Raw genomic sequence first — 14811 nt, forward strand, 5'->3', positions numbered from 1 at the left:
GTATAATTCAAATTATTTTGTCTTCAAATTAAAATCCACATTTGGAAGAGAATACCTATTCAAACCTTCTTGTTGGAACTAGGCTGTGAAATATTGGCTGCATCGTGACCCAGGTTGTTCTGTCTTTGTCAGCCATAGTAAAAATTAGTTTAAGCCTATAAAACATCTTTGAAAGTCCTTTTTTTATTTGTCTGTACCGGTTAAACCACTTCCCTTTTTTGTTTAATGAATGTTGGATGTTAGTATTTATCAAAATGCCTTCTGTGACATTGGCATCTGAATAATAATTTAATAGAGGAATATAGAATGGCTTCTTGGATTAGAAATATGGTCCAATTTCTTTGGCTGAGGTTTTCAGCTTGAAAAACCCCATTTGATACAGCCTTAGATCTTCCAAAGTGCCTGGGGGTAAAGGACTTGGGGATACTGCTCAACACTGGCTGAATATGAGCCATCAGTGTGCCCAGGTGGCCAAAGGCACCTGGCCTTTGTCAGCAATAGTGTGGCACCAGGGCAGTGACTGTCCTCCCTGTGCTCGGCACTGGTGAAGCCACACCTTGTCCAGTTCTGGGCCCCTCAATTTAGGAAGGACATTGAGGGGCTGGAGTGTGTCCAGAGGAGGGAGCAGAGCTGGGGAAGGGTCTGGAGCACAAGTCTGGTGAGGAGTAACTGAGGGAGCTGGGGGTGCTCAGCCTGGAGAAAAGGAGGGGGGACCTTCTTGCTCTGTACAATTGCTGAGAAGGAGGCTGGAGTGAGGAGCGTGAGGGTCTTTCTTCCCAGTAACAAGTGATAGAACAAGAGAAAATGTCCTCAGATTGCACCAGGGGAGGTTTAATTGGCTGTTAGGGAAAATACCTTCCCCAGAGGGGTTGTCAATCATTGGAACAGGCTGCCCAGAAAAGTGGTGGAGTCGCCAGTTCTTGGAGGTCCTTAAAATGTGTATCCATGGTCTAATGGTGGACTTGGCAGCGTTAGATTTATGGTTGCTCTTGATATCTTAGAGGTCTTTTTCAACATAAGTGATTCTATGGTTCTACAAGGTAGCTTTTTTTTTCCTCCTTCCCTTATAGACTATTTTGAAACTGCTTTCTTATTCCAATTTTGTTTTTCTTTTTAAATGATAATGGCTTAGCGCTTTGTTCTTGTAATCTGTTGTGATGTAGATAATATTTGGGTGGTTTTTAATTTTTTCTAATTGAAGTGTGTTTACTGTTGTCCATGCTTCATACATTTTCTATGCTTTCATCTAGTTAAAGGTATATTTCCTTTAAGGTAGTGTTGATGTTTGTGGAGATCTTCCTACTTTCTCTCTATAATGCTACCATATTTCTTGTTACAGTTACACAGACAGCAGCATGCAGTTATTTTATGGGTCATTAGATACATGTGGTTTAAGGGTGTATTATCTCCCTGTTTTTAATATAGTTGCTTCGTATGTTAATTAGTCTAATAACAAAATGCCTTTCCGTTGCATTTGTTCATGTGTTTATTACCAAACAAATGAAGTCACCTCAGCCACTCCTTGTGTGGCTTATCCCTGCTGGTTCTTCACCATCTTCATGGCCCTCCTCTAGACACTCTCTATCTTACATGGTGGTACATAAACTGCCCCCAGCACTCGAGGTGATGCCGCCTCAGCCCAGAGCACAGTGGGACAATCCCCTCCCTGGTCTGGCTGGTGATGCTGTGCCTGATGGCCCCCAGGACAGGGTTGGCCCTCCTGGCTGCCAGGGCACTGCTGACTTATGTTCAATTTGCCATTGACCAGGACACCCACATTGCTTTCCATGGTGCTGCTCTCCAGCAGCTCATCAGCATCTTCCAATTTAGTGTCATCAGCAAACTTACTTAGTGTACCTTTGAGTCCTGTGTCTAGGTTGTTTATGAAGATTTGAAGAGCATTGGGCCTGAAGTGGAGCCCAGTAGAACCCCACTAGTGACAGGTCACCAGTGTGATTTCACTCCATTCAGTGTCACCTTTGGTGCCTGACCTGTGAGCCAGTTGCTCACCCATCACATGATGTGTTTATCCAGCTGTGGGCAGTTTTGTCCAGAAGGATCCTATAAGAGGCAGTATCAAAAGCTTTGCTAAAATCCATGAAGATTACATGAACTGGTTCCCTTGATCCGGTAGGTGGGATACCTTGTTGTAAAAGGAAATTAGGTTTGACAAATAGGACTTTCCTCTCATGAAACCCTGCTAGCTGTGACCAATGGCTGCATTGTCCTTCAGGTTTTTCGCTACACCAAAACAGTCATCTCTAATTTTACCACTAACTGAAGTGGACTGAGAGGCCTGCATTTCCAGGGTCATCCTTGCCCTCCTTGAAAACTGGGACAGCATTAGCCAGTGTCCAGTCAGCTGGGACCTCTATGGATTCCCAGAATTGTTCAAAAATCATTGAGAGAGGCATTGCTGTGACATCAGCTGGCTTGTTGACTACTCTCTGATGAATCCCATCAGGCCCTTTAAATTTACACGGATTCAGCAGGAGCAGCAGATCTCATACAAGTTCAGGACTGACTGGGAGTTGACCATTCTCATGGTCATCGTCCTCCAGCTCAGGGTGCTGGGACCGCCTTGGAGATCAACTCTCTCTTCATCAGTCTTGAAGATGGGCAAAGAAATCATGTAATATCTCTGCCTTGTCTCTTTCCCTGTCTGTGAGTTGACCATCCTTTTCCTGTAATGGGCTGATGTTATTTCTGCACTGCCTTTGCACTGACATACTTAAAAAAGCTCTTTTTATTGTCCCCCGCGTTTCTGACCTGCTTCAACCCCAGTTGAGTTTGGGCCACGTGAATTTTCTCCCTACAGTGGCAGCAGCATGTCTGTATTCCTCCCATGTCACCTGACTTTGCTTCCACAGGCCATACACCTTCTTTTCTTGCTTTAGCTCCTAAAGAAGATCCCTAATCATCCAAGCTGGCCTTCTGCCTCACTTGCTTGACTTCCCAACATTTTTGGAATTGCCTATTTCTGTGCCCTTGGGATGTCGTTCTTAAAAAGTGACCAGCACTGACCTCAGCAACCTTCCAAAGCATTTTCCCCAGATCTCACTAATTAGTGCCCTAAGCAGCCTGAGGTCTGTTCTTCTCATGTCCAGAGTTGAAGTTTTTACTTTTCCTTCTATCACCAGAGACTTTAAACTCGATCACTTCATGCTCACTGTGGCCAAGACTGTCACCAGTCTCTTGGCTCTTGAGACCCTCTGTTATCAAGCAATAAATCAAGGGGGGCACCTATCCTAGTTGGCCCATTTAGTACCTCTGCCATGAAGTTATCATCCAGGTGCTTTAGGAATCTAAGAAACTGTGGAAGGTGGGTAGAAGGAAATATTGGAAATATTAAATAATGGAAATATTAAAAATACGACTGGATTTGTTCCTTGGCAACTTACTGTATGGGACTCTGCTTGGGCAAGAGGAGTGGACAGGATGATCTCCAGAGGGCCCTGCCAGCCAGCCTCAGCTCTTAGCAATTTTGTGGAGGGGCTTCAAGATTCTAATCAGTTAGATACAGTATTTTTTCCTGGAAGCTATATTCCTGGTGCTGATGGGCATAGCTCTCATAAGATTCCAGTGCCAGGAATTCGCCAACCTAGTCATGGAGTAACAATTTAGATGAGATTTTGGACAAAATAGTCTGGACTATTTCCTTGGTTAGGAGTTTAAAAATTACTTGAACAAGGGATTGATTTTGTAGTAGCAGCAGTATACGTGTTTTACCTTCTTCAACTCTTTCTGCTAGATTTGATGTTTATTGTCTCTTTATGCAAGAAGTGTTCAAGTGTAATATAACTAAAGTGCATTCGTGATGAAGCAACTATTAACTGTAATACCACATTCAACCCTGCTATTTTCTTCTTATAAAGAGTTGCACTCAAAGGTGCATGTACAAAATACAGTTCTCTTAGTATGTAATTTATAGTAGCAATAAGTGGTTTTATCTGAGTGTGGCAGAAGGCACAATTTAGCCAGTTAATGAATGGGTAGTCCAATATGGAAAGAGATGTTCTTTCAGTTTTCCTGTTGTCTTATAATTCCCCTTTATATAAACAATGTAAAAATTCTGCTTGTGTACGTGTTCCTTTAATCCTTTTTTCCTTATCACATCTGTAGCTGGAATTGTATAATTTAGATCTATTTCTATAAACTTAGTTTGTATAAATGAGAAAGTAAATATATTACTGAAGAATGACTGCATCTCTGATAAATATTTCTATCACTTTCCACTGCAGTCCTAGTAAATTATCCCTTCTTTTTAATGAGCAGTTGTTGCAGATGAGAATATTTCTTTTGGTTTTGATTATTCCAGTGCATTCTTTCTTAAAGCTTTCTCTGAAGGTTCCAGTCCATTGGTTCAAGTTTCTGCTGATTTATTAGATGAGCCTTTGTCAAAAGATGCTGGCACTAGAGAACCTGTTCGCCAAAGTGCATCAAGCCTATCTTCGGAAGTGACTGCGTCACCATGTTCTGTGTTCTGTTACGGTCTAGAAGGCAACCAAATCTCACAGGACTTTATGAATCCGTATGAAAAATCTGAGGACCTTGCAGAATACACATCTGGAGGGTGTAATGATTTGAATGCTAAAAATGGAATTGCTTTTGTAAACATTGACTCCTATGAGCCAGATAGCAGTGATGGAGAGGAAGAGGATGCTCAATACAAATGTTCTTGGATAAGAGAAGCAGCAGGTCTAATTCAGGGAAGACTAGATAACATACTTTGCCAGTGTGAAAAAGAGGTGGAGCCTTTTAGTGACTTACAGTCCCGACTGTCTGCTTTTGACCACAGCATTTATAGAGAAAATTGTGAAGAAGCAGGACCAATGCCTTTGGCATGTCCAAACAATAGGACACTTAAATCTGCTGAAGATGAAGCTATACCAAAAATTAGCCTGAGTGGTGACAGTTATGAAACACAGCAGATAAAACATATAGTGGATGTTGGAATTGGAAGCTCCCTACCAGTTGCTGGTGTATTAAACATCAGTGATGGAGAGACTGAGCAAGAAAATTCACCTGAGCTAGTAGTGAGACCTAAAATTAGAAAACAAAATACTGCAAAACAGCTGGAGAGAGAAAACCATCTCCCTAGTGATGATGAAGAGGAAAGTGATTCCTGGAGGAGAATTGGAATTGCTGATGTCCATCAATGCCATCCTGAGTGTCCCTTGAGAGATGGCAAGGAAGAGATGAATTCTGGTTTGTTCTTTCTCTCAAGAATCCACAGTGATCAAAAGAACAGAGAAATAGACTTAAGAAGAAAGGCAGTAGCTCAAGAACAAAACAGTGTTCTAAGTGACAGTGCTTTTTGGAATGAGTTTGAAGACCGCAACAGACATTACTTAATGTCCCACAAAGATGAAGACAGGTAAAATTTCATTTTTATATCTGTTTTAGTATTGAATCTTCTGTGTAAATATTGTGCAAAACTGAACATTATGTTAGCCAACGAGACATAAAAACTTGAAGCATTTCAGAATATGATCAGATAACAAGGTGGCAACTCTTCCTTTCAGTTCTTCTTCACTCTCTTGGTAATGTAAAAAGCCTTTCCTTATGTCTGCAGTCAGAGCATCTTATCACTGAGGGATATTATTTGTTTATTTTTATTTCATTTTTACTGAGCAGATGGAGGGTAAAGACTGAAAGCCTTGTTCAGCTTTGAAAGTTTCCTTCTAGGCTTATTCTTCAGGATTTGGTTTTTTGCGACCAAATCTCAGTTTTTTGTATGGCAGCCTATTTATGTTCTTGTCTCCAGCCTTTTGAAAGAAATTGTTGTTCCTTGTAATAGCTGAAGAATAACTTGATAGGGTTGCTTGTAATCCCTTTTTTAATGGAAATTCTTCAGACTAATAGGTATTTCCAAAGTAACTATTAATTATTGCAGTTTTAGATTTACAAATTGCTTCAACCTTGACACAAGGAGTAGTATTCAGGTTCCTCCTGTTTTGAGCTCTTCACCTAAAAGACAGGATAATTTGGATAAACCTTACACGTTGATTAACTTCTATTCATAAAACGTCGGTTGAGAACTTTTCGCTATGACTTGGAATTATATAACTGAGTTATTTGAGGGTAAAAACATTGCTAGCTTTCTGATCATTTATGGAACTTGCAGTAGTGTTTGTGATGGCTTTCTTCCTATTTTTCTTCCAGTTTGCTTTCATCTTGTTGATTCTGTTCCCACAGCATTCTTTACAAGACGTGTCTTCTGGATGTTGATGTGGCTCTTTTGTGCATGTGCTTGCCATTCATAAGCTAACCTGCTTAGTAGATTGTGTTTCCTGTGTTTTTGTAGAGAGAAAAACATGAAAATTAATTTGCTTAAAATCTTGTCCTTAAAATATTGCAGAGTTGCAACCATGAAAGAATAAAATGCATTTTAAAATGGGATAGTAGACATAGGGGCTTTTTTTCTTCAAGGTGTAGGTATAGGGTCCTGCACCTGGGTAGGGATAACCCCCAGTACCAGCACAGGCTGGGGGCTGACCCACTGGAGAGCAGCTCTGCTGGTGGGTGACAAGTTGACCATGAGCCAGTTGTGTGTGCCCTGGGGGCCTGGAGAGACAGTGGGGTCCTGGGATGCATTGGGAAGGGTGTGGCCAGCAGGTCAGGGATGTGATCCTGCCGCACTTCTTGGCCCTAGTGAGGCACATCTGGGATATTGTGTTCATTTTTGGTCTCCACAGTTGAAGAAAGATAAGGAGCTCCTGGAGAGGGTCCAGTGGAGGCCACAGAGATGCTGAGGGGTCTGGGGCATCTCTCCTATGAGGAGAGGTGGGAGCTGTTCCTGGTCAGTCTGGAGAAGAGAAGACTGAGAGGGGATCTCATTAATGCAAATAAGTGTCTCCAAGGTGGATGCCAGAAGGATGGTGGCAGACTGTCTCTTCAGTGATGCTCAATGACAGGAACAGGGAGCGATGGCATAAACAGAAACACAAGTTCTACCACAATAAGAACTTCAGATTTGAGGATGGCAGAGCACTGGAACAGGTAGCCCAGGGAGGTCATAGAGTCTCGCTCTCTGAAGACATTCCAAACCCACCTGGGACCGTTCCTGTGTCACCGGCTCCAGGTTGGATTGCAGGATGGCAGGGAGATTGGACTGGATGATCTTCAAAGGTCCCTCCCAACCCTGACAATTCTGTGATTCTTAGTAAAGGTACTTGCAAATGAATCCTTCACTTGTAAAGTTTACTTTTCAAAAATTTTTGTTTGTGCATAATCTTCTCCATTTTTGAAATGCTGCTGCTAGAAGATTAAAGTACCATGAAGGAGGTGGAATGTGTTCTACAATTATAGCATTGGCTTCCATGATGCATAGTGATGGGTTATTGTAGCATGACAAAAAGAAGCATGGATTGATTATTTGAAATGTTCTTGATGATGACAATAACTGAACCAGTAAATGGGAGTCATATGTTTTTAACTTAGAATCCCCATAATTTATGTTCTAGAACCTCAAAAGTCTTATGTTTATGAAGTAAATTGTCGATGATTAGTCTGTACAAAGGAGTAATATGTTCCCTCTTGAATGGTGAAGTTTTGCATAAAAAGTGGATTTGACATATGTGTCAAATGACATCCTTCAGCTCAATTTTAGCTTTTTCCCAACCCAGGGAGAAATCCACCTTTTGGTTGTTGCAGTGTGGGCCTCCAACCTCACATTTTTGCTTCAAGGAGGTGCACAGCTATTGTGGTGTTAGAAGGAGAAAGTCTTGCATATTTGTAAGAAACATGTATGTTCTAAGTTGGAAGGGTGGTGGAATGTCTCAGGGCAGGCATGGAGGGAGGAGGATCATATCTATTATCTCACTCTGTTTAATTTTGGTCTGTATGGCAGGTACAGGTTAGGAGGGGATTCAGCCAGGGGAGACACTATTGTCAGAAAATCAATGTGCAGAGGCTAAGTTTGTGTGCTATGCTTTTGGGAAGTGACAAGTCTGTAGCTCTAACCATTAAGTAATGTTCTGCATCTCAGCTCTGCAGATTGAGCACAGTTCAGTCTTGAGTTCTGAAATATTTAATGTTCTTCAGTTGTTTAGTATTAGTGGCTTTAGGCATATCCTTTTCTGGTTTGAATGAGTGTTTGTGTATAAACCTTAAAGTGAGCAAACTGGACTAAAACCAAAGGAGTATTATTTTAAAGTGTGTTGGAAGTCATTCTCGGATTGTAAAATAGAGACAACTAAAACAAGAAATTTGAGTATTTCAGGTAGTCTTAGAGTATCTAAGATAAAATTGTAAAAAAATACATATTTAAAAACTTGATCAAACAGCATAAAAAACAAACAACATTCCAAAGTGAACAAAACTCCCAACCCAAAACCAAAGAACCAAACAGAACAAAAGGTTCAAAAATGTCAGTATTTAGGTTTAATTGGTGTAATATGAGATGCATTAGACTACCTGTCAGAATTTCTTAATAGATATGATTTCTAAATTAAAGTAATCCATTAAAATAGCCCAAAATTAGTGAATATGCTCATTTCCATGACTTTTTAGTCATCAAAATTGTGATAGAAAAATATATTCCTGCCTCAAAATGCTTATATATAATTTGTGTGTTGAACTTACTTATTCTTGTAAAACTTGCAGTGTATACTGTGCTGTTTTCCAAAAGCACTTAAAATTCATTAAATTGAAAGTTCTATTGACATGTATTCATAATATTCGATAAGGGAGGAAATTAGTGAGCTTGTAGGTGGGGAGGTAAGAATACACCTGAACATACTGGGTTTAGCAGATTTGAAAGTAATACTGTGGGTATTGTGGATTGCTTTATAAAATGAGCTCTCTTAAGCATGCTGGCTGTTTGCATATATGTTTTCCCTAACTTTTTGAAGGGACATAGCTAGTTGACTATATTTTGAATTTCAGTAACTGTCACTGTAGTGAGTGAATCATCTAAGTGCCATTACCAATGGTAGCAGTAGTTCATCCTTCCTTAGACTGTGCTAGCACTACTATTTTGTTTAAGCTGCCCAAAGCTTATTTACTGCCCTTTTCTATGTGGTGGCTGAGCAAATTGTCTTTGAAAAACTCCCTGCCATTCATCTTGTTTGGGCTAGTGAATCAAATAGTTTGCAGTAAGTCATCCATTATATCTTTCTGTGTTAAAGAAGTTATTCTATATGGCTTATATGTCCTGAGAGCTTTTACTTTAGATTTGTTTGGCTGAGAGGTAAGGCTGACATTGATTATTATTTGTTAATCAAGCAGTGCCACTGCTGTTGTTTTTGTGATCTGGGAGAAAGATATGTATAGAGAGTCTGGTTTATGTTCTTGAGTTGTTTCATGTACTCTGGAAGTGAGGCAAGGGAAGAACAGAACACTTTTGCAAAGTAGGATAGGCAGAATTCTTGAATTCTTTCTTGCAGACTTATTTATTTTTTTTAATCAACTCTACACTTGATTTGTAATGCATCTATAGATAGCACAAGATTCATGTCTCTTAGAAAAAAAATTGCCTATATTGAGAGCAGTGTTGATAGAAAAGTAGGAAATGGCGGAGTATTTGTTTGTTTTCTTTCCCCTAAAGCAGTGTTTAAATTCATACTCTGTTGCCTTGTTTAAATTGCAGCTCAGACTGCAGTGATGGAGAATGGTCTGCGTCTGCACCTTCCTATTTTACTGCTATGGAAAAAGAGCAGTCCTCAAGTGATGAAAGCTGGGAGACTGTCCCATGCAGGGAGGAGCATGACCCTGAGGTGCAGAGGAGCAGCAGTGGTGTGAAAGAGGAGAACATAGACTTCTGTTTCCAAGAAGGGTATGCCTTTGTTTTATTGGCTAACTTTCTATAGCTTTTGGCAGCAGTAGTAGGGTACTCACACAGCACTACACAGAATAACATCTATTCTAAAAGCAGTTACCAGCAATCATTTGCCTGCATCACAATAATCTGAGTAGTTGTATGTATTTCAAATCAGGGAAAATACGGCATTTCATGCAAACAGTTCTAGCTAATGAAAAATTCAGAAACAGTGAGAGTGCATTGACAATGTAGTGTCAATATGGTTAATAGACTTAATATATTGACTTCAAAAAGCTAGTTTGGCAAGTTAGTTGTAAATATGTACATGTTACATAAACACCTCTTGATACTGGTTAGGACTCCTTGAAAAGAACTTGTTTATCTCTCTGCTTTATTGCTTCTCTATTCCACTGCTGCTCCTCATTTTCTGCAGCCGTATCAGTAATTAAACTTGAACTACTTGCTTGCCCTAGTAACTTTAAACGTACTTTATTTTTCCAGTCATTCAGTACTTTATAAACTGCAGCTGCCTTTGCTATAAGGCAAAATTTGTAGTTATGTATAGCTAAGAAGAGTGTGCTTGGCTTTTTTTAAGCAGCTAACATTGACTCTAGTTTGAGTCTTTATAAAACAAAAGCCACCTAAGTGTTCTTTCAGCTTCTTCCGCTATTAGGTTCACTTGCCTATTACCAAGCAGTCCAGTTTGTTGTTAATGTTTTTTTAGTATTTTCCACATTCTTGGGTCTTGGAGAACTAGTGTGACTTCATGAAAACTTTATGAAAACTCGTCTGTTTCAGAACAACAATAATGGACCTCTGTGTTTTTTAACTTTCTTTGATATGAACAGCATGAAAATGTATGAATCTTAACATAATTAAGATTATGCTTAATATAATACAATCTTTAACATAATTCCTGCCTATTTTCCCTTTTATAAGGAAAGTGGGACTCACAGCCCTGTGGCTCTCAGTATCCAGGTGACTTGTGCTCCTCTGGAGTATCCAAGAATGAGGGGAGTCTTTCTCTTGCTAGATAGCTTCTCTTGCAAGTAGTAGCTCTTTGCATTACATTCAGGCCAAGTTTTGCTGTGGATGCTGCTTCAGAGTGTCAAGACAATCTTTCTCCTTAATGCATTTAGGAACTTGTAGATAAATAAGAAAATGTTTAGTACCAAATTTATTAACCCTGACAGGGATGCTGGCTGTACTAGGGAAAACGCAAAGCAAGCTGCTTACTGTACTACTGGCCTTGAGCATTAGGCAAATAACTTTGCCACGGAATCATGGATGTCATTAGATGCTGAGTCTGGAGCTGATTCCACTGGGGATTTCTTGAATGTTTGTGCTAAATGCTAAATTCCTAATCTGTGACTCTGGAGTCTAGGAAACATGCCTGTGTAGTCTGTGTTATGCTTAGCTTTTGTTGCTTACATGTGTTTGTAAATTCTCTTAGCTTTTTAGTTTTAGCTTTTCATTTATTTATATTAAGGGAGCAGACATTTTTGGAGGAAGGTGAAATTCCTTGGTTACGATTCCGAGACGACGTAGAAAGTAGCAGTGATGAGGAAAATGATCCAATTAGTGAATTTGTGCATCTTGGATTCTTCTTGTTGGATGGAAATAACAACCTTGAGGATGACTCCAGTGTGAGTGAAGACCTGGATGTGGAGTGGAGGTATGCATTTGATAGTTGTCTGCTTTAATTTTAGAGGTTTTGTAGTTACTATTTTGTTTTTTATGTAAGATGTCAAAAGTACTCATGGCTATCAGTATGCAGTTGCTTCAAGGACTGATAATCTCAGTTTTAAGGTTTAAAGTACTTCAAGTGCTATGTATCTGCTAATGAGAGAAAAAGGAATAGATTTGCTAAATCAGGCTGTGATTTGACAAAATTTTGGTGCCCTAAATATGATAGGGATGGATGTATTCTTTCATTTAATTTTCAAGTGGAAGTATAACAAAAGTAAGGCAATATAAATGTAATCAGCATTCAAGTCACTCCTATTTTATAATTGGTATTTTCCTCCTTTGAAACTGGTGTAAGTTAGCTATTATAAACGTATTTTATTTCTCTGTGAAATGCCATGCACTTACCTAATATTATCATAATTTTGAATGCTTCACTCTATTTTCTGTCGTTAGATTACTGGAGGATATTGCAATAAGTTTATTATAAAAATGCTGCATATACCAGGAATAAAGTGATTGGAGTCACATTCAGAACAGTATAATGTGTAATAGTATAATGTGTTTGTTTTAGAATGAGATAGAAGGCTTTCCAGTGAGAGGCATAACACTTGCTTTCTTCTGCTTATTAAAATATAAACTACTGTGCAGACGTACCAACACTGATATTTTCTCCTTGTGAAGTTATACTGTGGAAAAGCATAAAAGGAGCTAATGCATGAGAGTCCAAACTAGAAGTAAGGCATGTGTTCTTACGCTGTCAGGCAGTAAGCTAGCAATGGAATTGTGTGATAGGGACAGAAGCTGTGTTTTAAGTGTTGGAGGTTAGCCTTGGTAAGCTTCCTAGTTACTAAAAACAGGAACAAAGTTGATGATGGTCTGTTAAGTTTTGTCTGCTGAGCATATGCAGACCTGTTCATGATTTCACTTGTGCCTGTTTTAAGATTTGATTTCTGAATTTCTAAAACAGAGCTCAAAGGAGCTGCCAAGCCATGAATTGTGACACATGATGTAATCAAAATCTGATTGTTAGTTGTAAAACAACCCTAACAGCATACGTATGAAACATATTAGCTGAACTTATGCCCTTGCGCACTAAAAACTCCTATCAGGATGTTCTGAAGTAAATATTGTGGGGAGTGTGGTACCACTGTACTGGGACCAGAGGTAGGGAGCTGCAAAGCTGCCTCTGAGAGGCTGGGACTGCCCCATGTGGGACACAGCTGGTTCCAACTGGCTGCAGTGGACCCACCACAGGGTGGGGCCTCCAGGAACATACTTAAGAAAGGATAAAAAATGCTGGACAGCAAGCAGTGTGTGAGAGAGAAATTAGGATGATGTCAGAGAAGCAGCACTGCAAGATACCAAGGTCAGAAAAGAAAGGGGGAGGAAGTGCTCTAGGTGCTGGAGAAGAGATTTCCCTGCAGCCCCTGGAGAGGACCATGGTGGAACAGGTAGGGATTTGCTAAAGGAACTGTGTCTATGGACAACCCATGCTGGAGCAGTTAGTGAAGGACTTCAGATAGTGGGAAAGACCCATGCAGGAGCAGGGAAACAGTGTGAGGAGAAAGTGATTGCAGAGAGGAACTACCGTGGACTGACCACAACCCCAGTTCCTTTTCCTGTGCCCTGCTTGGGATAGGGGAACTTGGAGGAGTCAAGGATGAAGGAGTGAAATTGAGCCTGGAAATAAAGGGGAGTCCTAAGGGAAAGGTGTTTTAGTTTTTGTCTGTTTCTCACCATTCAAATCCATTTTTATTTGCAATTAATTCATTTAGAATCATAGAGCAGCCTAACTTGAAAGGAACCTCAAAAGATCATCTGGTTCAGCCTTTCAATTAAATTAAGGCTTTTCCTAAATTGAGTCTATTTTGCCTGTGGTGGTGATTGATGACTCATCTCCCTGTTGTTATCTTGACCCATGAGCTTTTGATCTTATTTACATGTCCAGTTGAGGCAGGGGAGGGAGAAATCAGCTGTTTGGGTATCTGGCTGTTATTAGCAGGTGATGTGCAATAATTTGATATACCCAGACTTTCTGTTGCAACTATTTATTTTGAAAATAAGGCCGTTTCCTAACCCATGTTTTTCAGACTACTTGATGAATTTGGTGATGGCCTAGGACTTCCTCAAGCTGTTCCTTACATGGAACCTCAACTTCTCACATTTATGGCACTAGAGGAACATTTAGAAGCTGTGGAGGTATTAAAACATTTTTGATAGTCTTACATCAGTGATGTTGTGACACAAATGTTTATAGTTGAATCCTTCTTCAACTTAATCTGAAAATTGGGAGAATGGGGGGAAAAATACTTCCTGTGTTAGTTTGAACTTTCAGGTCTTCAAACATGAAAATACATCTTGGAAGTTCTTTTAAAGGATGTACTACAAGAAGTCATTGATTGGTACCTATTCCTTTTAGCATATGTATTTTTTTCCTCATAAGGGAAAGAAAGTTACTGATTTCTACCAGTATAAACATATGCCATTTAATTTATTCTAAAGAATTTTGCCAAATTCTCTACATAACAAAGGAAAGCTTATACTTGGATCTGTGCCTGCGAATTATCCCAGCTTTTTTTTTTTTTTTGCAAGAGTACATTTGGATTTCTCAAATTTTTACTTATCAGTAGAAGACTTTTCTGTGTTTGACTGTCTTGACTCTGTGTATTTTAAATTTAAAAAAAAAAAGTTTAAAAAACCCCCACCCAATAACAAGCAAACAAAAAACCCCAATCAGGTAAAGAAACCACCCAGAAGAAAAAACACCTCTTATCTTTACCTTGTTCTAATCCCATTTCACCTGTCTAATTTTGGATAGACCAAAGTATGTATTATCAAGAGCCAGCATGGTTATGATCTTTGTCTTTTGTTTGTTACTATAGGTTGGTCAATGTCAGAGTGAATATAGAGCTAGCAGAAACCCAGTTTGATGCAATGCGACAATTCTTGCATCACCAGAAATCTCCCCTGCAGGGTATTTGTCAAAATAAGAGTTAAATGATATGTAGACATTAATATGGTGTTACAACAGCTGAACTGAATGGTTTTTGGGTGACATAAGTTTAGGGCAGCAAGGGGCAGTTTGACTGCTAGCATTTACTTTAAAGGGGTGAACAGGGCAAGGCTGTATGTCATAGTGTGCTTGCAGACAAAATACCAAGGGCACTTTGAAATGCTTTCTAAAGCTGGCAGGCAGTGGAACAGTCATAGATAATGGGTTGTTTCCCATGGATATGTGCAAAGTCAATGATTTTCTGAATGAGCTTCACAGGTCTTTTCCAAGGCAGTGGAAGGGCTGTTGCCTTAAGCTGCCAGTCCTTGTACATCCCCCAAGGTATATGGGAGGTCATCATTCATGA

At 39.7% G+C, this 14811-nt stretch overlaps 1 protein-coding gene across 7 annotated transcripts in view; it reads left to right on the forward strand.

Moving 5' to 3' along the window:
- Positions 1-14811, forward strand: part of PJA2 (praja ring finger ubiquitin ligase 2) — a 49838-nt gene that overhangs the window by 12439 nt on the left and 22588 nt on the right. For all 7 annotated transcript variants that reach the window (XM_039567033.1, XM_039567035.1, XM_039567034.1 and 4 more), the window contains exons 3-6: positions 4336-5377; positions 9593-9778; positions 11253-11438; positions 13543-13651. In XM_039567033.1, coding sequence (XP_039422967.1) covers positions 4336-5377; positions 9593-9778; positions 11253-11438; positions 13543-13651 — 1523 coding nt within the window. The remainder of the gene's footprint in view (positions 1-4335; positions 5378-9592; positions 9779-11252; positions 11439-13542; positions 13652-14811) is intronic.

The sequence above is a fragment of the Corvus cornix genome, chromosome Z (assembly GCF_000738735.6).
Source record: "Corvus cornix cornix isolate S_Up_H32 chromosome Z, ASM73873v5, whole genome shotgun sequence".
NCBI lineage: Eukaryota > Metazoa > Chordata > Aves > Passeriformes > Corvidae > Corvus > Corvus cornix.